This window comes from Notolepis coatsorum (assembly GCF_963971535.1).
Source record: "Notolepis coatsorum genome assembly, chromosome: 8".
Lineage (NCBI taxonomy): Eukaryota > Metazoa > Chordata > Actinopteri > Aulopiformes > Paralepididae > Notolepis > Notolepis coatsorum.
In genome coordinates this window covers 104,673,847-104,696,079 of record NC_140172.1, presented here as the reverse complement: position 1 = coordinate 104,696,079, position 22,233 = coordinate 104,673,847, and the positions used below count along the sequence as shown (strand labels likewise).

Below are 22,233 nucleotides of genomic sequence, written 5' to 3'. Positions count from 1 at the left end.
AAGGTGTTCAAGGTCCACAGGAAGTGAGTCCATGAAGGTGCAGCTAAGTGTTGGAGGAGGACGTGAGTTAAGGCCGCCTGACGTCCTCACAGCCAGGCGGCTCATGGACTTTTACTTTACTTGTTCCTCTCTCTTTCCCTCTCTCACGTTTTTAAATGAATCGTAATTCTTCACACTTAACTAAAGTGACGTGGCATTCTTATGCTCAATTGGGTCCATTTTCCTAACTGATTGGAATGTGACGGAACCACTTAGAATAAACCGAGTTTTATCAAATGCCTATATGCTAAAATAGTTTGGTGACTTCTTGGAACCAAACTGTGGCTCTATTGCGATGGTAATGTCCAGCAGGCAGGCAGGGCCTCCCGTGAAGTGGTGAGCGGCCAGGAGAGATTGGAATGTCTTGATGTGCGCCATTGATATGCAACACAGACTGGGGACCATCAAGTGGGTCGGTGTTCTGCCAAATTCTGCTGCACACCAGAATTCTGATTGATTGATTGATTGAAAAGTTTATTAACAGATTGCAGAATGGGTACAGTACAGTACATCTCAATACATACAATTGTTAAGGGGATGCAGACCAGAGAAAGACTTTCGTCTTGTTTACATCAGGGTCCCCCATTTTCAATTCATCATAACATATATGACATACATGACATACAGATAGACAGTACTGCTACATCTATACATTTATGACATATCAGATTTGCAAATACAGTACTGTTTGTGATACAAAAGTGTCCAGAAAAGGAGTGTATATACATTTGGCGTAGAAACTGTACATTGGAGGAGGTTGGTGGGGTGGGGTTGGGTGGGTTGGGTGAGGGCTGTACATTGGAGGTGGGGGGGGGGGGGGGGGGGGTTGGGTAGGGGACATACACACATTTTACACTGTACATTGGAATGTTGACAAAGCCTTACTTGGTCATTTACTGTACAACTAGGTTAGGACATTTGTAGGGGCCAGTTTCGAATTGCAGTCTCACGTAGGTGTTTTTTGAGAGTGTTTTTGAAGGTGGGTAGTGATTCACATTCCTTTACAGCTTTAGGCAGGGCGTTCCACATTGATGTGGCATAATTGCGAAACGTGTTTAGTCCCTTGTTTGAGCCGAATCTGGGTTTTACATGATTTGTGGAGCTCCCTCTGGTGTTGTGATCGTGGTATTCACTGACCTTTGGGAAGTATTTTGACATGTACATGGGTACCTTGGTCGCGTAGTGTATCTTGTAGACCAGGCCCATTGCAAGTTGCTGTACTCTGTCGTCTACTCTAAGCCATCCTAGGTTGTCAAAGTGGGCAGGGGTGAGGTGGGTTCTGGGAGTCAGGTCAAGTAGTAGTCTGACTAGCTTGTTTTGAGATGTTTGTAATTTGTTTTTTAGTGCCTTTGAGGTGCTTTGGTACCATGAGGTGCAAGCATAGTCGTAGTACCCTTGAATGAGTGCTCCTGCTAGAGTCTTCAGGGTATTCTTGTTTACCAGAGAGGAGATCCGGTACAAGAAACGCGTTCGTTGGTTGACTTTTTTTATTACATTGGATGCCATTTTGTCACAGGAAAGATTAGCCTCTAGGATGGAACCCAGGTAGGTAATTTCATCTTTCCTTGTGATAATATTGTCACCCACTGTAACTGAGAAGCCGTCGGTCTTGCTGAGTTTGTTATTTGAACCGAAGAGAATGGACTCTGTTTTGCCCATGTGTAATGATAGTTTGTTGTCGGCGAGCCATATGCAGATTTTGCCTAGTTCCGAGCTGAGGGCTTTTTCAACCTGTAACTTGTTCTTGTCAGAGACCAGCAGGGCTGAGTCGTCCGCAAACAGGAACAAGTTGCAGTCACAAGCTGACGACATGTCATTTTTCTGCTGCCAGCGCATGACCCACAATCGTAAATATTTGCTAAACATATGTTTTTCATTGCACCTTTTGAACTGTATATAAGCATGTAAATATTTGCATGTACTCATGGCATCACTGTAAATGTAAATTAACGTATTAGTTATTGCCATTATGTTATTGTCACGTGGCAATTAGTACATTTTAGAGTGCTTTCCTATAGTCTCTCTCTTTCTTTCTGCGCTACGGCAGCAGTTTTCGAGGAAGCAGTAGAATTCGGCAGAACAGGTCCGCTTCCCCTCCAGGAGAATCCCCTTCCAAGTGTCATGTCGAGGCCATAATAATAATAATAATAATAATAATAATAATAATAATAACAGATTGGATTTCTATAGCGCCTTTAAAAAAAATGACAGTGGTCAAGTTCACAACGATACATTCTCAAACCTCAAACCTCATGTGAGCAGGTTGGAGCAAGTGGTTCAATCTGTTCAGATCAGCCCCAAATATCAAATCAAAGACACCTGAACCAAAGTCACCTGCAAAACACGATTAAAACGTAAGATAATTAGACGTGATTTGATTTTATGTCAAGTAAACATATAATGATGTACTGCGGCGTGAGGTGTAAGTGTGACTTGTAAAGATGTTAAATGTAAAACAGTCCTGTCCTATATAATTATATTCGATTGTATTTTTTTTTATTATAATTTAGTTTATATATTCAATTCTATTTGATTCTACTTTCATTTAAAACTATTTTATTTACTCCTACTTGCTTTGGAAGTGTTGATATTGTCGATGACCAAATGACAGAGACAAATTCCTTACATACTTGACAATAAAGACGTTTCTGATTCTGATGTTAATGAAACAGACTCTGTGAATGTGCTTGTTTCATGTTTCAAGGGGCGTCTCAGGTCAGTTTGTAGCGGCGCCCCCTGCCTCCTCACACACAAACAGTCAACCTCGCACTGATCCAGGATCCAGCCTCAGCCAGCGCCGGAGACAGGAAATAAACGTGGGTCCATTTAATAAGATGAGATAAGATATTGCTTTATTGATCCCCTTGGGGAGATTCAGGAAAAGTATGTAACAATTTAGTATGTTTATGTTGTCAAGTTGAAACTGTCTATAATAATAAACTTTATTTGTATGGCACCTTTCATACAAGAACTGGAGCTCAAAGGGCTTCACAGCAGTAAAAAAATAAATAAAAAGAGAGGCGTAAAATGAGCACAAAATTGGCAGATAAAGAGCAATGCATAAAGTGCAGACATAACATAACAGCATCAGATGAGCATAAAATAGAGAGCAGGAAAATAGACAAAGTCAAGGTAAAGCATAGATCATTAAATCACATGGTTTTTCATATTAGGATCTAACATCTTAATAGGCCCCTTTTGTTTACGGTTTGATTATCACTGATACACATAAAAATAGACATAAAATCATGAAATTGGCAGATACGCGTGAAAAAAGGTGCTTTCAACATTTAGATGTTTAGTTCTGTCAGAGCTGTCGGTCTTCCTAATGTACTCAGCTTTCCCCCCATTCTAAGGTACATTATAGAACAATATACAAGCTACTTTACTAAACAATAGCAATAAGTATGTCTACTTAAAAGTTTTTATTCATTTTTAGGCACAATAAATAATAAGAAAGGCCAGAGCAGATGTTACGGCTGATGACCGTATTGCACATTACACACGTACTTTTTTCTTTGGAACTGTACATAGCCATATTTGTTATTTCAAATGTATATAGTATAATATCTACATCCTGATCTGCACTGCACACTTTTAGAACTGTATATATAGTCATCTTTATTTTAGTCATCTTATTTTATTCTATGCTAAATGTATTGTATTTTTTTTATCTTATTTTATTATTAAGATATAAGCTGCTATGGTCGAGGGACCACACTAAATATAATGTCACTGGTCTCGCTGTAAAGCACTGAGATAAGTGCCAATAGAGGAATCTGAATCTGAATCGGAGTACTTTGCGTTTCATTACAAAGTCTAGCAGGGCGTGTCCCCCTGGCCTGGAGGAAGGTCAAGTGGCTCCAGGAATGTTGTTCAGATGTAAATAGAGTGTCGCTGGTCCAGCATGAAGGCAGAACAACGCCCCCCTCATGTGTCTCACACCACGTCTGTGTGCTTCTGATGCAATGCAGGCCAGACAAATATATCAGATTAGAATTAAAATGCAATCAATACACACATAATTGTATCTGTCTCAGGTTGATGCTCTGGGCACTTTTCCCCAGCATAAGTATGTTGCGTCTGCTTACATTATATTTATTGTAACGTATAATATAACTGACGGGGCACACAGACCCTCATCGGCACCTTTGATCACACTGCCCACTAATTCAGAGTTAATTATATTGTTTACACTGCCTATTTTTTTTTTTACATCTCTACTGTAATATTGCCTGTACTATTACCCTGCCCATACCTCTACCTCCCCTCCCCTAGGAAGTCCTTCATTCCGACAGCCATCAGACTTTATAACGCATCACTGTGACGCCTCACTGCATCACTGAGCACAGAGGGACAGTACCATCTTGGACTTTTAAACCCACATAGTACAATTTTACACTTACTGTATATTTTAACCCTTTCACTGCCACACGACAGCCGGGTTAACCCTTTCACTGGGACAATACAGAAGGTTAGCCCTTTACTATCGCCGTCGGTTATGTGATAGTAAAGGGCTAACCTTCTGTCTTGTGGCAGTGAAAGGGCTAACCTTCTGTCGTGTGGCAGTGAAAGGGCTAACCTTCTGTCGTGTGGCAGTGAAAGGGCTGACCTTCTGTCGTGTGGCAGTGAAAGGGCTAACCTTCTGTCGTGTGGCAGTGGAAAGGGCTAACCTTGTGTCATGTGGCAGTGGAAAGGGCTAACCTTCTGTCGTGTGGCAGTGAAAGGGCTAACCTTCTGTCGTGTGGCAGTGAAAGGGCTAACCTTCTGTCGTGTGGCAGTGAAAGGGCTAACCTTCTGTCGTGTGGCAGTGAAAGGGCTAACCTTCTGTCGTGTGGCAGTGTGAAAGGGTTCATAGGAAATGTGTATCCCGGGCGGTATTTTATTCTTAGGCTTATTTTTATTATTATTTGTGACTTTTGTTTTTGTCTACCTAAATGTTCACTGTTTACTGTGAGCCATTTGTAGTGCCAAATTTCCCTCTGGATGAATAAAGTATTTCTATAGACCAGTGGTTCTCAAACTTTTTACACCAAGTACCACCTGAGAACGTAGCTGGCTCTCCAAGTACCACCATATGACCGGCATTAAAATAGTCTATTCAGCTATGCACAGTTCACGCAGAAGGCAAATGTATTCCTGATACCATTATTTATTGTTAACTTTTGTCAGACACAGCCACAATGTACAAAGGGATAGCACTAGAACTACGCTTCCACACAACTCATCCAATGCAAGGGGCATTGAGAACATAATAACTAACATTCTCACATAGCAAGTGAGAAAATTAAGAACAACTGTATTTCAGCAAATGTACTTAATTCTCTCTATCTCTCTCTCTCTCACTCTCTCTCTCTCTCTCTCTCTCTCTCTCACACAGCAAGCAATTGTCCGTCATTCTCTCTCTCTCTCTCTCACACACACACACACACACACACACACACACACACACACACGCACACACACACACTTATTTTGTTACAAAAACTTAATTTCCTGCATTCTGGTGCAGGCATTTTTACCCTTTAAATGCCAGTGTTTGTGATGGGCATCACAAATTATTGTAAAAAAGAAGAAACACATATTCAATACATTTCTGAATGTTTACCCTTTAAATGCCAGTTTGTGTGATGGCATCACAAATTATTGTTAAAAAAAACACAAAAAGTAAAATATTTTCAATATATCAAATGCAAAGTAAATTTTTCTGGGGGAGATTATTACAGGCTAGGCATGTGTCAATGATTAGCAGCAACACATATTGATGGATTTTTTGTAATGTCAGATTTAACACCAACTCTTTTCAGAAAAGTGGGAGTATTTCATTTTTTATCTGATATTACAAGAAATCTAAAAATAAATGGTTATGATCAGGGCTGAAGTTGAATTAAAGATTTATGACTGTTTAGACTGCATTACTCTCTGCCACAGTGATCTCCTGGTTGTTCCCCACTTAGATTATCTAACTATCGCGCCGCCGCAACCAGAAACACTGGCCTGGCCTGCTTCTAAGTTCAGTGGCCTGACTGCAATTTTTTAGCTTTTTTTTTTAGCTTTTTTTTAAAAATGTTTTCAAGTACCACCAGCAGTACCACCAAGTACCACTAGTGGTACGCGTACCACAGTTTGAGAACCACTGCTATAGACTATTCTATTCTATTCTATTCTATTCTATTCTATTCTATTCTATTCTATATCCTATGCTGCAGCTATATGATGCCTGAATTTCCCCCAAGGGGATCAATAAAGGAATATCTTATCTTATGACGTCACACAAGGTTTGATGTGACATGTCTGTACAATTCACGTCCCCCACTGTGTGACACTTTCCTAACTGTGAGGCAATTAATGTCTTAATGAATCAGCCTGGGTTCCTGTCTGAAGCAGAGGTGGTGGACTAGACTAGAGCTGGAATCAAGCCACGTCACACACCCAAATACTGCTTTCTTCTTATTAGAGAATAATGAAACACATAGTTTAGATTAGTTTAGTTTGGGTTAGTGTAGTTTAGGTTAGTGTAGTGTCGTTTAGGTTAGTGTCGTTTAGTGTAGTGTAGTGTATAGTTTAGTGTAGTGTGGTTTAGATTGGTTTAGATTAGTTTAGTTTAGGTTAGTGTAGTTTAGGTTAGTGTAGTGTAGTTTAGTTTAGTGTAGTGTAGTGTAGTGTGGTTTAGATTAGTTTAGATTAGTTTAGTTTGGTGTGGTTTAGTTTAGTGTAGTGTGGTTTAGATGAGTTTATTTAAGATTAGATTAGTTTAGTTTAGTGTGGTTTGGTTTAGTTTAGTGTAGTGTAGTGTGGTTTAGATTTGTTTAGATTAGTTTAGTTTAGTGTGGTTTGGTTTAGTTTAGTGTAGTGTAGTGTGGTTTAAATTAGTTTAGGTTAGTTCATGACACATTCACTCCGCCCCTAGTGGCAGCTCCCAGGCATTGCACTTCACACACTCGGGTCAGTGATCATGCACACGTTTGGTTCAAAGTTCAAATGAGTTTAACCCTTTATTTAACTTGTGAAATAACCTCCGCTCAACCGGTGTTGGAGCAGCTGAGAGGATCTGGACCGATGGGAGACTGACTGAGCCGTGTGCAGGTGGGACGCCTCAAGCCACGTCTGCGTTCGGGATGTCAAATCAAGTGTCTGATTGTCTTTCAACGATATAACATTAGATATAAATGGTAAACGGCTGCATTTATATTGCAGCTTTTATCCAAAGCGCTTTACATTTTGTGCCTCACATTTTTACCCGTTCACTCACACATTCACACACCGACGGCAGAGGCGACCGTGCGAGGTGCCGACCTGCTCATCGGGAGCAGTTAGGGGTTAATATAAGTGTCTCGCTCAAGGACGCTTCGACAAGCTGCCCGGGAGGAACGGGAATCGAACGGGGAACCTCTGGATTACCAGACAACTGCTCTACCTCCCGAGCCATGTTACTAGAATGATAGGAAACAGACTAGAGGCAGACAGGGAGAAGGTTAGGACGTCAGAGGGCCCAGTTAACACGGGACATCTCCACGGAGAGAAGACGGAGGCCTGTATCACTATGTCAACATGGTACACTGATGGAGAGTAAAACAGCTACTGAAGCACACTGGTATACTTCACCTTTATCACCTTTATATTTGTGTACCTTTATTTAACCAGATAAAAACGAATTGAGATTAAAATGTATTTGACAAGAGTGCCTCTTTCTTACATAGTATATTTGTATGTCTCTAAATGTCTTGATGAATTGAAAATGGAGGACCCTGATGTGTTTACATTCAGTCATTCAGCTGCTGACGCTTTTATCCAAAGCGACTTACAAGTTCTGTACGACAACAAGTCATCAGGAAGGGAGGGCACCACTCTGATGTAAACAAGACGAAAGTATTTTTCTGCTCTTCAACCTCTTAGCAGCTGGTTGTATTGAGCTGTACTGTATTGTACCCATTGTGCAATCTGTTAATAAAGTTTTCAATTAATCAATCAAAACCTGGCCAAGAAGGATAGCAAAAACGCATTAGTTTCAGACAAACAAACATTAAAACGTTCAGACAAGTGAGCTCTATATGAATTGAAACTGGGGGACCCTGATGGAAACAAGACGAAAGTCTTTCTCTGGTCTGCATCCCCTTAACAATTGTGTGTATTGAGCCGTACTGTATTGTACCCATTCTGTTAAATAAAGTTTTCATTCATTCATTCATGGTTTTAGACACACAGTTCCAAAGGAAAAAAAATACGCTCTGTCAATTAAAACACGTACAGTTTGCTATGGTCTCAGCTTCCACGGCCTTCATCATATGTTTGAATTCATTTAGAGTTCGTGTGTCCTGTAGTTTAATTTAGTCTGGCAGGCTGTTCCATGCAGATGGAGCAGACACCTCAAAAGCCTTCTTTCGAAGATCAGAATAAAAACGTGGGGCCGTCGTTAACAAATGGTCTTGTGATCGCAGCCCATAAGAACTTTGATTTGGAATCAGAAGGCAGGACAAGTAGCCAGGAAGTTAAACCTAAAATGGCTTTGTGGATAAAAACATACCAACGGCTAAGCCGACGTGTCGACCAAGAAGGCCAGTTCACTTTTATGTCTATTTTGAACTCTTGCACTGTTTGTATTTCATGTTTTTTGTATAGACTACAGAGGGAAATGAGCTTCTGCTAAATCTGGTGCAAACAAAAAAAGTGTTTAAAGTGAATGTTTAAAGAGAGTGTTTAAAGTGAGTGTTTAAAGTGAATGTTTAAAGTGAGTGTTTAAAGTGAATGTTTAAAGTGAATGTTTAAAGTGAGTGTTTAAAGTGAATGTTTAAAGTGAGTGTTTAAAGTGAGTGTTTAAAGTGAGTGTTTAAAGTGAATGTTTAAAGTGAGTGTTTAAAGTGAATGTTTAAAGTGAGTGTTTAAAGTGAGTGTTTAAAGTGAATGTTTAAAGTGAATGTTTAAAGTGAGTGTTTAAAGTGAATGTTTAAAGTGAGTGTTTAAAGTGGGTGTTTAAAGTGAATGTTTAAAGTGAATGTTTAAAGTGAATGTTTAAAGTGAGTGTTTAAAGTGAGTGTTTAAAGTGGGTGTTTAAAGTGAATGTTTAAAGTGATGTTTAAAGTGAGTGTTTAAAGTGAGTGTTTAAAGTGATGTTTAAAGTGAGTGTTTAAAGTGAGTGTTTAAAGTGATGTTTAAAGTGAATGTTTAAAGTGAGTGTTTAAAGTGAGTGTTTAAAGTGAGTGTTTAAAGTGAGTGTTTAAAGTGAATGTTTAAAGTGAGTGTTTAAAGTGAATGTTTAAAGTGAGTGTTTAAAGTGAGTGTTTAAAGTGAATGTTTAAAGTGAATGTTTAAAGTGAGTGTTTAAAGTGAATGTTTAAAGTGAGTGTTTAAAGTGAGTGTTTAAAGTGAATGTTTAAAGTGAATGTTTAAAGTGAGTGTTTAAAGTGAATGTTTAAAGAGAGTGTTTAAAGTGAGTGTTTAAAGTGAGTGTTTAAAGTGAGTGTTTAAAGTGAGTGTTTAAAGTGAGTGTTTAAAGTGATGTTTAAAGTGAATGTTTAAAGTGAGTGTTTAAAGTGAGTGTTTAAAGTGAATGTTTAAAGAGAGTGTTTAAAGTGAGTGTTTAAAGTGAGTGTTTAAAGTGAATGTTTAAAGAGAGTGTTTAAAGTGATGTTTAAAGTGAGTGTTTAAAGTGAGTGTTTAAAGTGAGTGTTTAAAGTGATGTTTAAAGTGAGTGTTTAAAGTGAGTGTTTAAAGTGATGTTTAAAGTGAATGTTTAAAGTGAGTGTTTAAAGTGATGTTTAAAGTGAATGTTTAAAGTGATGTTTAAAGTGAGTGTTTAAAGTGAGTGTTTAAAGTGATGTTTAAAGTGAGTGTTTAAAGTGAGTGTTTAAAGTGATGTTTAAAGTGAGTGTTTAAAGTGATGTTTAAAGTGAGTGTTTAAAGTGAGTGTTTAAAGTGATGTTTAAAGTGAGTGTTTAAAGTGAGTGTTTAAAGTGATGTTTAAAGTGAGTGTTTAAAGTGAGTGTTTAAAGTGATGTTTAAAGTGATGTTTAAAGTGATGTTTAAAGTGAGTGTTTAAAGTGAATGTTTAAAGTGAATGTTTAAAGTGAGTGTTTAAAGTGAGTGTTTAAAGTGAGTGTTTAAAGTGAATGTTTAAAGTGATGTTTAAAGTGAGTGTTTAAAGTGAGTGTTTAAAGTGAGTGTTTAAAATGAGTGTTTAAAGTGATGTTTAAAGTGATGTTTAAAGTGAGTGTTTAAAGTGAGTGTTTAAAGTGAATGTTTAAAGTGATGTTTAAAGTGGGTGTTTAAAGTGAATGTTTAAAGTGAGTGTTTAAAGTGAGTGTTTAAAGTGAATGTTTAAAGTGAGTGTTTAAAGTGATGTTTAAAGTGAGTGTTTAAAGTGAGTGTTTAAAGTGAATGTTTAAAGTGAGTGTTTAAAGTGAGTGTTTAAAGTGAATGTTTAAAGTGAGTGTTTAAAGTCAATGTTTAAAGTGAGTGTTTAAAGTGAATGTTTAAAGTGATGTTTAAAGTGAGTGTTTAAAGCGAGTGTTTTAAGTCAATGTTTAAAGTCAATGTTTAAAGTGATGTTTAAAGTGAATGTTTAAAGTGAATGTTTAAAGGGAGTGTTTAAAGTGAGTGTTTAAAGTGAGTTTTTAAAGTGAGTGTTTAAAGTGAGTGTTTAAAGTGAGTTTTTAAAGTGAGTGTTTAAAGTGAGTGTTTAAAGTGGGTGTTTAAAGTGAATGTTTAAAGTGAATGTTTAAAGTGAGTGTTTAAAGTGAGTGTTTAAAGTGAGTGTTTAAAGTGAGTGTTTAAAGTGAGTGTTTAAAGTGAGTGTTTAAAGTGAATGTTTAAAGAGAGTGTTTAAAGTGATGTTTAAAGTGAGTGTTTAAAGGGAGTGTTTAAAATGAGTGTTTAAAGTGAGTGTTTAAAATGAGTATTTAAAGTGAGTGTTTAAAGTGAGTGTTTAAAGGGAGTGTTTAAAGTGAGTGTTTAAAGTGTTTAAAGTGAATGTTTAAAATGAGTATTTAAAATGAATGTTTAATAAAGAGAGTGTTTAAAGTGAGTGTTTAAAGTGAGTGTTTAAAGGGAGTGTTTAAAGGGAGTGTTTAAAGTGAGTGTTTAAAATGAGTATTTAAAGTGAATGTTTAAAGTGAGTGTTTAAAGTGAGTGTTTAAAGTGAGTGTTTAAAATGAGTATTTAAAGTGAGTGTTTAAAGTGAGTGTTTAAAGGGAGTGTTTAAAGTGAGTGTTTAAAGTGTTTAAAGTGAATGTTTAAAATGAGTATTTAAAATGAATGTTTAATAAAGGGAGTGTTTAAAGTGAGTGTTTAAAGTGTTTAAAGTGAATGTTTAAATTGCGTGCGTATGAGAACTTTTAAAAACATTGATCACACAGGACACCCAGCTGCGGTTAAAGATAGGTATATTAAAGACCGATCCAATAAGGATTAGAATCTGATTTTTGCGACACAATCTATAATTAAAACAAAAGATTATACTATGTATCTTTTCTCTTACTATGTATCTCTCCCATCGTTCTTGGGTGTGTGTGTGTGTGTGTGTGTCTCCCCTCTGCGCTTCATGGAGTTTAAACCCTATAGTCTAGAGAGACACATGCTTTGACATATCTTCCATCTGCACAGTGGATCCTCCCGTCAGAGGTTGGCACTACCAGGGAGGGCATGGCCTCCTCTCTGTGCACCATGTGGATTAGACCTGCAGGCCGCCCTCTCCACCCTGAGGGGGACAGGATCCGTGCTAATCTCTCCTCCTGCATGAACTCAAGAGGACAGGCCCACAGACTTCCATCATTTGTTGGGGAAATGTGGCTCTTCTGCTCCCAGTGCTGCTGTGCCATTGTGATGCTCTCAGGATGACAGGGGACACACATTTCCATTCCACCATGCATTGTCCCGAGTCTTTGTTGTCAATAGAACACAGGCCTACAGGGGGGAGGGGGGGGGGGGGGGTGTAAACTGTGAAGCCACACGTCATATCTTTCACCTAAAATGATCTCAAAGGAGGAAAAATAAAGAAGATTTCTGCCACATTAACCCCACTGGAAGTCTCAGGGGGATTTGGTGATAATCTACTCTCGAAAATACACTTTGTGTGTCTCAACCCCCCCCCCCCCCCCCCCCTTCTCTCAGCCCCGCTGGTAATTAACGGTCAGCTACTAGGCTGCCTGGTAAGGGGGCGTGTGGAGGAGGTGGATGGGATGTAAAGGAATGTGAATCACTACCCACTTTCAAAAACACCTACGGGAGAGACTGCAATTCTAAACTGGCCCCTGTAAATGTCCTAACACAACCCCCCCCCCAATGTACAGTAAATGACCAAGTATGGTCTTGTCAATATTCCAATGTACAGTTTTGCTTGTTCAGTTGTACAGTGTCCCCCACCCACCCCTCCTACCCAACCTGTGTCAATGTCATAAATGTCACTATGAATTGAAAAATGGGGGACCCTGATGTAAACAAGATGAAAGTCTTTCTCTGGTCTGCATCCCCTTAACAAGTGTGTGTATTGAGCTGTACTGTACTGTACCCATTCTGCAATCTGTTAATAAAGTTTTCAATCAATCAATCAATCAATCAATGGGTGGAGGCCTGGTGAAGGGGGCGTGTGGAGGTGGATGGGTGGGGGCCTGGTGAATGGGGCGTGTGGAGGTGGGTGGGTGGGTGGAGGCCTGGTGAAGGGGGCGTGTGGAGGTGGATGGGTGGGGGCCTGGTGAAGGGGGCGTGTGGAGGTGGGTGGGTGGGTGGAGGCCTGGTGAAGGGGGCGTGTGGAGGTGGATGGGTGGGGGCCTGGTGAAGGGGGCGTGTGGAGGTGGATGGGGTGCGCGCAGCTCATGCATGTGAATGGAGCGCAGGGCTGGAGGTGTGAACAGGCAAACAGAGAGAGAGAGAGAGAGAGAGAGAGAGAGGTGCAGAAGAGACTGAAGAGAGAGACATTCTGGTCGGGAAGCCACAACGCTGGACGCCACACTCGTGAAACGACCTCTTAGCTGGAGCTGCTGGACAACCGGAGACTAGTTCAGAACCAGGAGGCTGCGGACCGTCACCTGTTGTAGCCTGACGCGCATCTCGGCTTCGGACGGTTCGATTGGAGAAAAGGGGAAAAAAAAGAAAAGTTCAGCATTTTCCACTACCATCTGCTTTTATAGTTTGGCGATTTATTATTTATCATCCCATTTTTACGGCGCATTGAACTCCCTTTTGTTGACTCAAAATGAACTGGGTGCAGCTACTGAGGTGAGTTTGGAGCGAGTGGATGATCCACATCACATGACTATTTGCGGTGACAAACCTTCAACCGCGACTATTGAGCTGTGTTTTAAGTCTACTGTGTGGTTTGTTTGTTCCAGGGTTCTGCTCTCTGGGATCATCTCACTGCAAGCCGTCGCCTCTGCGTCGTCAGGTAAGTCGGGTTCACCTGTGCGCCTTTTGGGTTCATCTCCATCTCCACACATTACGCGCTGCTGACTGTTCCACCGAGGAGTGGACGAATGAATGAAAACTTTATTAACAGATTGCAGAATGGGTACAACACAGTACGGCTCAATACACACACTTGTTAAGGGGATGCAGACCTGAGAAAGACTTTTGTCTTGTTTACATCAGGGTCCCTCATTTTCAATTCATCATATTTATGACATCATGGTATCTGGTGCACATCAATGATAGCCCAGTGGCCTAATGGCGGACCGTGGTCATTAATAATAATGGTTTATCATGTCCCACTACATCCCCCTTTTGAGGGTAGAGGTTAGATTACAATCAAATGTATTGTCATTATTCAGTAGTACAGTACAACGAAAGTATGTTTGGCATCCAACCAGAGTGCAAACAGTCAAGTGACTTGGATATAAAATATACAAATTAGTACTACTGACTGAGTGATTAGTGCTAATCAGATGTGTGCACAGAGTTGTAGACAGTATTATAATATGTACAGTGATACGGGACACTATGTATATGGTAGCTATAGGAAGTCATACCGGCTAGGTTTCATAGCAACATAACTAACCTAGTTTATGACTTGTGGTGGTAAAATAGATGTTCTTATTTGGTGGTTTACACGTCCGAGAGGTTGTATGATGGACGCAACATGTTTTGTCATCATCTGCGGCTGTCGGCTTGTGATTTTGTCTGTGTTGACGCACAACAACAACAACAACAACAACAACACTACCTGCAGACATGCATTTCAAACAGTAGTTCTCCAGCTTCCACTCTCTCTGTGTGTTCACCCTGACTGTCTCTCTCTCGCTCTCACCCTGACTGTCTCTCTCTCGCTCTCTCTCTCTCTCTCTCTCTGTGTGTTCACCCTGACTGTCTCTCTCTCGCTCTCTCTCTCTCTCTCTCTCTGTGTGTTCACCCTGACTGTCTCTCTCTCGCTCTCTCTCTGTCTCTCTGTGTGTTCACCCTGACTGTCTCTCTCTCTCTCTCTGTGTGTTCACCCTGACTGTCTCTCTCTCGCTCTCTCTCTGTCTCTCTGTGTGTTCACCCTGACTGTCTCTCTCTCTCTCTCTGTGTGTTCACCCTGACTGTCTCTCTCTCGCTCTCTCTCTGTCTCTCTGTGTGTTCACCCTGACTGTCTCTCTCTCTCTCTCTGTGTTCACCCTGACTGTCTCGCTCTCGCTCTCTCTCTCTCTCTCTCTCTCTGTCTCTCTGTGTGTTCACCCTGACTGTCTCTCTCTCGCTCTCTCTCTGTCTCTCTGTGTGTTCACCCTGACTGTCTCTCTCTCTCTCTCTCTCTCTGTGTGTTCACCCCGACTGTCTCTCTCTCGCTCTCTCTCTGTCTCTCTGTGTGTTCACCCTGACTGTCTCTCTCTCTCTGTGTGTTCACCCTGACTGTCTCTCTCTCGCTCTCTCTCTGTCTCTCTGTGTGTTCACCCTGACTGTCTCTCTCTCTCTGTGTGTTCACCCCGACTGTCTCTCTCTCTCTGTGTTCACCCTGACTGTCTCTCTCTCGCTCTCTCTCTGTCTCTCTCTCTCTCTCTGTGTGTTCACCCTGACTGTCTCTCTCTCGCTCTCTCTCTGTCTCTCTGTGTGTTCACCCTGACTGTCTCTCTCTCTCTCTCTGTGTGTTCACCCCGACTGTCTCTCTCTCTCTGTGTTCACTCTCTCTCTCTCTCTCTCTCTCTCTCTCTCTGTGTTCACCCTGACTGTCTCTGTCTCTGTCTCTCTCTCTCTCTCTCTCTCTCTCTGTGTGTTCACCCCGACTGTCTCTCTCTCTCTGTGTTCACCCTCTCTCTCTCTCTCTCTCTCGCTCTCTCTCTGTGTGTTCACCCCGACTGTCCCCCTGTCTCTCTCTCTCTCTCTCTCTCTCTCTGTGTTCACCCTGACTGTCTCTCTCTCTCTGTCTCTCTCTCTCTCTCGCTCTCTCTCTGTGTGTTCACCCCGACTGTCCCCCTGTCTCTCTCTCTCTGTCTCTCTCTCTCTGTGTTCACCCTGACTGTCTCTCTGTCTCTGTCTCTCTCTCTCTCTCTCTCTCTGTGTGTTCACCCCGACTGTCTCTCTCTCTCTGTGTTCACCCTCTCTCTCTCTCTCTCTCGCTCTCTCTCTGTGTGTTCACCCCGACTGTCCCCCTGTCTCTCTCTCTCTGTCTCTCTCTCTCTGTGTTCACCCTGACTGTCTCTCTGTCTCTGTCTCTCTCTCTCTCTCTCTCTCTCTCTCTGTGTGTTCCCCCCCGACTGTCTCTCTCTCTCTGTGTTCACCCTCTCTCTCTCGCTCTCTCTCTGTGTGTTCACCCCGACTGTCCCCCTGTCTCTCTCTCTCTCTCTCTGTGTTCACCCTGACTGTCTCTCTCTCTCTCTCTGTGTGTTCACCCCGACTGTCCCCCTGTCTCTCTCTCTCTGTCTCTCTCTCTCTGTGTTCACCCTGACTGTCTCTCTCTCTCTCTCTCTCTCTCTCTCTGTCTCTCTCTCTCTGTGTTCACCCTGACTGTCTCTCTGTCTCTCTCTGTGTTCACCCTGACTGTCTCTCTCTCTCTCTCTCTCTCTCTCTCTCTCTCTCTCTCTCTCTCTCTCTGTGTGTTCACCCCGTCTCTCTCTCTCTGTCTCTCCCAGGCTGTGAAGGAGACGGCTGCACAGAGAACCAGGCCTCCTCCTCTCAGGGGAAGCCCCCCGCGCTGCACCCCCAGGCGTTCCTGAGTCAGCTGGCGGAGGTGGACTCCTCTCCCAACGGCGGCGGCGGCGAGAGGAAGCACAGAGGCCCCGGGGAGGTCCGGCCCTTTATCGGCCTCACCGGAAGTACGGCCCACGTCTCTCTCTCTCTCTCTCTCTCTCTCTGTGTTCACCCTGACTGTCTCTCTCTCTCCGGCCCTTTATCGGCCTCACCGGAAGTACGGCCCACGTCTCTCTCTCTCTCTCTCTCTGTGTTCACCCTGACTGTCTCTCTCTCTCCGCCCCTTTATCGGCCTCACCGGAAGTACGGCCCACGTCTCTCTCTCTCTGTGTTCACCCTGACTGTCTCTCTCTCTCCGGCCCTTTATCGGCCTCACCGGAAGTACGGCCCACGTCTCTCTCTCTCTCTCTCTCTCTCTCTGTGTTCACCCTGACTGTCTCTCTCTCTCCGGCCCTTTATCGGCCTCACCGGAAGTACGGCCCACGTCTCTCTCTCTCTCTCTCTCTCTCTCTGTGTTCACCCTGACTGTCTCTCTCTCTCCGGCCCTTTATCGGCCTCACCGGAAGTACGGCCCACGTCTCTTCCTTCCTCGTTTTTTTTAGACGTAGATTTTTGCCAGCTGTTCTATACAAATTAGAAAATATGTGTGGTGTGTAAAATAATAATAATAATAATAACTAGGGATGCTCGATATTGGCTTTTTTACCGATATACCGATATTGTCCAACTCTTAATTACCGATATCAACCGATACCGATATATGCAGGGTTTCCCCCCCCAATTTTTTTTTATAATTTCAGGTAATTAACATTACATATATCTTGTTGTGGAATTAACACAACATTGTGCATACTTTTGACAATAAATAAAATCAGAATTTGTTCTTACTTGCTTGCCTGGGTAAATAAAGGTTATAGAAATGTAAAAAAAAATATAATAATTTGGATACCGATATTTTCCGATATCACATTTTAATGCCGATATCGGCCGATAATATCGGACATCCCTAATAATAACCCTAACTAACCTTACTGTCATGCACTTGTCATAATAAACTAACCTACACTGTAGCACTCAACACTTTGATGAACATTGTTACTCAGCTGATAGAGTTGTGCCCTTCCTGATGTCTTGTCGTACAGAACTTGTAAGTCGCTTTGGATAAAAGCGTCCGCTAAATGTAAATGTGTGAAAAGCCACACTAGGGGCATTTTTTTAGGCATATTGTGTTGGATAAAGTGCTGATAAATAATAAAAAGCAACTGAAAGATATATTTACATGTATAAAACTAAATCACCACTGCTCGGGGAGAGGGTGGTTTATGTTCACGACACCACGCTGACCTGACGGCCCCCAGACCGGTTTGTTTCTACGACCCTGGATTCACGAGTCCCCTTGGCGTGTTTGTTCATCGGCGCGTGTTAGTTTTGGACGTTTAACCTCATTTTCTGGGGACAAACGGTGAGGAGTGTGTATCTGTTTGATGTTAGCCAGAGCCCCGCAGGAATGTGGCCCTGTGACCGGTGTCTGCTGGGTGACAGAGATGCATGACGGGGGGGGGGGGGGGGGGGGTACATGGGGGCCCTTCTTGGCTGATATTTTAATTCTAGCTTTAGAAGAAGGGTGCTGGGCCTCACAGGGGTTCCCATGTGTTTTGTTTTGTTTTGGTTTTTAGTTAACTGTTATTTGATTCAAGTTCGAGAATGTAAAATATAATAGGTTTCACTTTGAGGTTCCTCCTTTTGATCTAAGCAGTTTTCTCCAACTGCCAGAATCTTCATACATTGCCAGCAACCGAATGCCTTATATGTATGTAGGCGTTATTGTTATACTTTGAACTAATACCGACTTCTTGCCTTTGTGGTGTTTTCATTGTTTTGGATCGTTGAATACCCCTTTAATGTCTCTCCCCCCCCCCCCCCCCCCCCCTCTGAAGGTGCCATGCAGAGTCGTAGCTGCTGTAAGAACGGAGGCACGTGCATTCTGGGTAGTTTCTGCGCCTGCCCGAGACACTTCACCGGACGCAGCTGCGAACACGACGAGAGGATCAGGTAAAACACCGTTAGCGTTCTTTGAGTCGAACATCACGTTTATTCTATTGAATATACCGGGGTTCGCACGAGGTCCTTGAAGTGCTTGATTTATATATTAAAAAAAATTAAAGTCAAGGCCTGGAATTCATTAACATTAATGTTCTGAATCAAGAAATTGAATTTTTTAATTTGAAAGTGTAACTAATTGTCGGAAATAGGTTTTAACCCATAAATATTGGATCAGATTGATTCGTCTATAAAAAAAAACAGCATTTAAAAGTGAATTGTATCCTTTTTAAATAAAAAAAATAGTGCTTAGGAAAAGTACTTGAATTTAATTTTGCAATGTCTGTGGGAACCCTGCAATAATTATTGTACCGTAATCAGTGCAGATTATCCAGTTGCTCTCAATACACATCCGACCCGGAGAAGTCGTATAGTGAGCTCTGTTGAATAACCCCCCCCCCCCCTCTCTCTCTCTCTCTCTCTCTCTCTCTCTCTCTCTCTCAGGAGCTGTGGAGTGATTCCTCACGGGGAGTGGGTCCAGAAGGGCTGTTCTTACTGTCGCTGTGGCTACGGAGTGCTGCACTGTTTCCCGCAGGTCTTCAACGACTGTGGTAAGAGAAGTCTCACTACTGCTGCCCACCAACTAACACTGAAGTCTCACTGCTGCCCACCAACTAACACTGAAGTCTCACTGCTGCCCACCAACTAACACTGAAGTCTCACTACTGCTGCCCACCAACTAACACTGAAGTCTCACTGCTGCCCACCAACTAACACTGAAGTCTCACTGCTGCTGCCCACCAACTAACACTGGAATCTCACTGCTGCCCACCAACTAACACTGGAGTCTCACTACTGCTGCCCACCAACTAACACTGGAGTCTCACTACTGCTGCCCACCAACTAACACTGGAGTCTCACTGCTGCTGCCCACCAACTAACACTGGAGTCTCACTACTGCTGCCCACCAACTAACACTGAAGTCTCACTGCTGCCCACCAACTAACACTGAAGTCTCACTACTGCTGCCCACCAACTAACACTGAAGTCTCACTGCTGCTGCCCACCAACTAACACTGAAGTCTCACTGCTGCCCACCAACTAACACTGAAGTCTCACTACTGCTGCCCACCAACTAACACTGAAGTCTCACTACTGCTGCCCACCAACTAACACTGAAGTCTCACTGCTGCCCACCAACTAACACTGAAGTCTCACTGCTGCCCACCAACTAACACTGAAGTCTCACTACTGCTGCCCACCAACTAACACTGAAGTCTCACTACTGCCCACCAACTAACACTGAAGTCTCACTACTGCCCACCAACTAACACTGAAGTCTCACTGCTGCTGCCCACCAACTAACACTGAAGTCTCACTACTGCCCACCAACTAACACTGAAGTCTCACTGCTGCTGCCCACCAACTAACACTGAAGTCTCACTGCTGCTGCCCACCAACTAACACTGAAGTCTCACTACTGCCCACCAACTAACACTGAAGTCTCACTACTGCCCACCAACTAACACTGAAGTCTCACTGCTGCTGCCCACCAACTAACACTGAAGTCTCACTACTGCCCACCAACTAACACTGAAGTCTCACTGCTGCTGCCCACCAACTAACACTGAAGTCTCACTACTGCCCACCAACTAACACTGAAGTCTCACTGCTGCCCACCAACTAACACTGAAGTCTCACTGCTGCTGCCCACCAACTAACACTGAAGTCTCACTACTGCCCACCAACTAACACTGAAGTCTCACTGCTGCCCACCAACTAACACTGAAGTCTCACTGCTGCCCACCAACTAACACTGAAGTCTCACTGCTGCCCACCAACTAACACTGAAGTCTCACTGCTGCCCACCAACTAACACTGAAGTCTCACTGCTACCCACCAACTAACACTGAAGTCTCACTGCTGCCCACCAACTAACACTGAAGTCTCACTACTGCTGCCCACCAACTAACACTGAAGTCTCACTGCTGCTGCCCACCAACTAACACTGAAGTCTCACTGCTGCCCACCAACTAACACTGAAGTCTCACTACTGCCCACCAACTAACACTGAAGTCTCACTGCTTACTGCCCACCAACTAACACTGAAGTCTCACTGCTTACTGCCCACCAACTAACACTGAAGTCTCACTGCTGCCCACCAACTAACACTGAACGGCACAGGAAGTCCTTCATTCCGACGGCCATTAGACTCTATAATCGCTGTGCCTCACTGCATCATTGAGCACAGGGTGACAGCACAGCCTGGCCAAATCTTCCTGGATGCTTAATTAAAACATTTTACACTTCTCACAATCTTCCTGGACACTTTAAAAAACATTTTACACTTCTCACAATCTTCCTGGACACTTTATATTTTCTCACGTATTAGTCGAGAAATACAAAAAGTTATAAATACAAAAAAAAGGAAACAATATAGGGACAGGAAGTCAATCGATTAAACCTTTAAAATAATTAATAACAAACGGCAGACTGTGGTGAAGTGGTTTGCTATTAACGATTTAAACCGACCAATAGATACTTGATGAATTGAGTTACTTTTCTTTAAGTGCATTGCATCATGTTCCATGTGTCTGGGGCACAAGCTAAAAGCAGATTTTCCTAATTCAGTGCAAACTTCTAGGAACCACAAGTGTGTGTGTGTGTGTATATATATATATATATATGGCCAATCACCACGATAAGACCTATATACACCTAATTAATACACTTATAATCGGTTAACCGTCTGTAGTGTGATAGTAAAGGGTTAACCTTCCAGACGGTTTAGCAGAGATTAGATTTCCCTCCAATCCACGCCGACCAAACAGGATCTTCACGGTTATGCATTTTGAGTGTGTGGTTGGTGGAAGAGCAGGCCCCTTCCTTCCTTCCTGTCTGTCTGTCTGTCCCGTGAAAGACGGAGGCGTCAAGCCGAGAGCTGGAAGTAGTTTGGTTGTGAAATGCATGGATATGTAATGTAATGGGGCTATCTGAAAGTTGTGTATTCTTGTTGGGGGGGAGGGGGGGGGGGGCAGTGGTTGTTAGCCTATGAATGGGTGTGGCGCTGAGCTATTGACGCCCACAGCTGTTTTAATTCAACCATTTACATCTCAAAGGAGTGCTTGAAGGCTCACTACACGGGTCGTTCACATTTGCAGCAGAGCGATTTGTTCTCGACATGAGCCCAGACGACACTTATTTGAACGTTAAACAGGCCCGTTGTGTGTAAACTAAAAGATGGGGCCTGCCTGTGTAAATAACAATGAAACGAGCCATTTTTCAGGTAGCTTTACAGTTTCTAACTGTTAATAAAACACTGTCCTCAAAGGAGATTCGGGTGCCTGGAACAGATATGAGAATAGATATTATTTGTTTGTTTTTGCATTTCTCTCACTTTCACCGTCACATTGTGGACCTTTTTGAAAATATGTTTCTCTCTCTCTCTCTCTCTCTCTCTCTCTCTACCTACCAGTTTTAAACAAATGTATTTCCACCCAAAGCCCGTGACGGCGTTTGCGCTTTCTTTACGTCTAATTCTTTCTCTCTTGTTTTTCAGACGACACGCAGGAGGAGGTGGTTTGGTTCCGTTCGTCCGGCGCCAGAATGACGCAGAGAGGCCTTCTTTATTCCCCGCTGCTGCTCCTCCTCGCCGTGTTCTTCTTCTGGCTGTGAGGGTTCTCCGAGACGCGGGACCCTCCGTGCAACACGGTGGACGACACAGAGTCGTGGATTTCACCGTACAAACGCACAAGACTCATTGGACACGGTTTACGATTTCTAAAATGGCTGACATTGGTGTACGAGACCGGTGATGTTGAAAGCGCCGTGCTCTGACGAGGAACTCTGTGAGATGGGACTCGTGCATATAGTGTGAGACGGCTTCGTCGAGCAACGTGTGCGCAGGGCCTGGGACGTGACGTCACAACGCCGCCATGAGTTTGGATCACTCCTGTCGGTCGGTTGCTTGTGTGTGTTTTCGGGCAGGTATTTGGGTCGGAGGTGGGTTTGGAAGTCTCGTTCTTTGAAGAGTTGTCTCAGAGAACCTCACGACCGCCATGCGTTTGG

At 42.8% G+C, this 22,233-nt stretch overlaps 1 protein-coding gene across 1 annotated transcript; it reads left to right on the top strand.

Moving 5' to 3' along the window:
* Positions 1-13,054: 13,054 nt before the first annotated feature.
* tdgf1 (teratocarcinoma-derived growth factor 1) lies at positions 13,055-22,229 on the top strand. Its single transcript, XM_084320839.1, has 6 exons — positions 13,055-13,248; positions 13,362-13,414; positions 16,068-16,250; positions 18,063-18,177; positions 18,670-18,776; positions 21,725-22,229. The coding sequence occupies exons 1-6, from the start codon at positions 13,226-13,228 to the stop codon at positions 21,838-21,840; spliced, it is 597 nt and encodes a 198-aa protein (XP_084176965.1). The 5' UTR covers positions 13,055-13,225; the 3' UTR covers positions 21,841-22,229.
* Positions 22,230-22,233: the final 4 nt, after the last annotated feature.

What these genes read in the sequence shown, in the direction of transcription:
- tdgf1 (XM_084320839.1), top strand. Translation starts at nt 13,226, where the DNA reads ATGAACTGGGTGCAGCTACTGAG. An exon ending in CGTCGCCTCTGCGTCGTCAG is followed by an intron (nt 13,415 to 16,067) that starts GTAAGTCGGGTT and finishes TGTCTCTCCCAG; the next exon opens with GCTGTGAAGGAGACGGCTGC. An exon ending in GAACACGACGAGAGGATCAG is followed by an intron (nt 18,178 to 18,669) that starts GTAAAACACCGT and finishes TCTCTCTCTCAG; the next exon opens with GAGCTGTGGAGTGATTCCTC.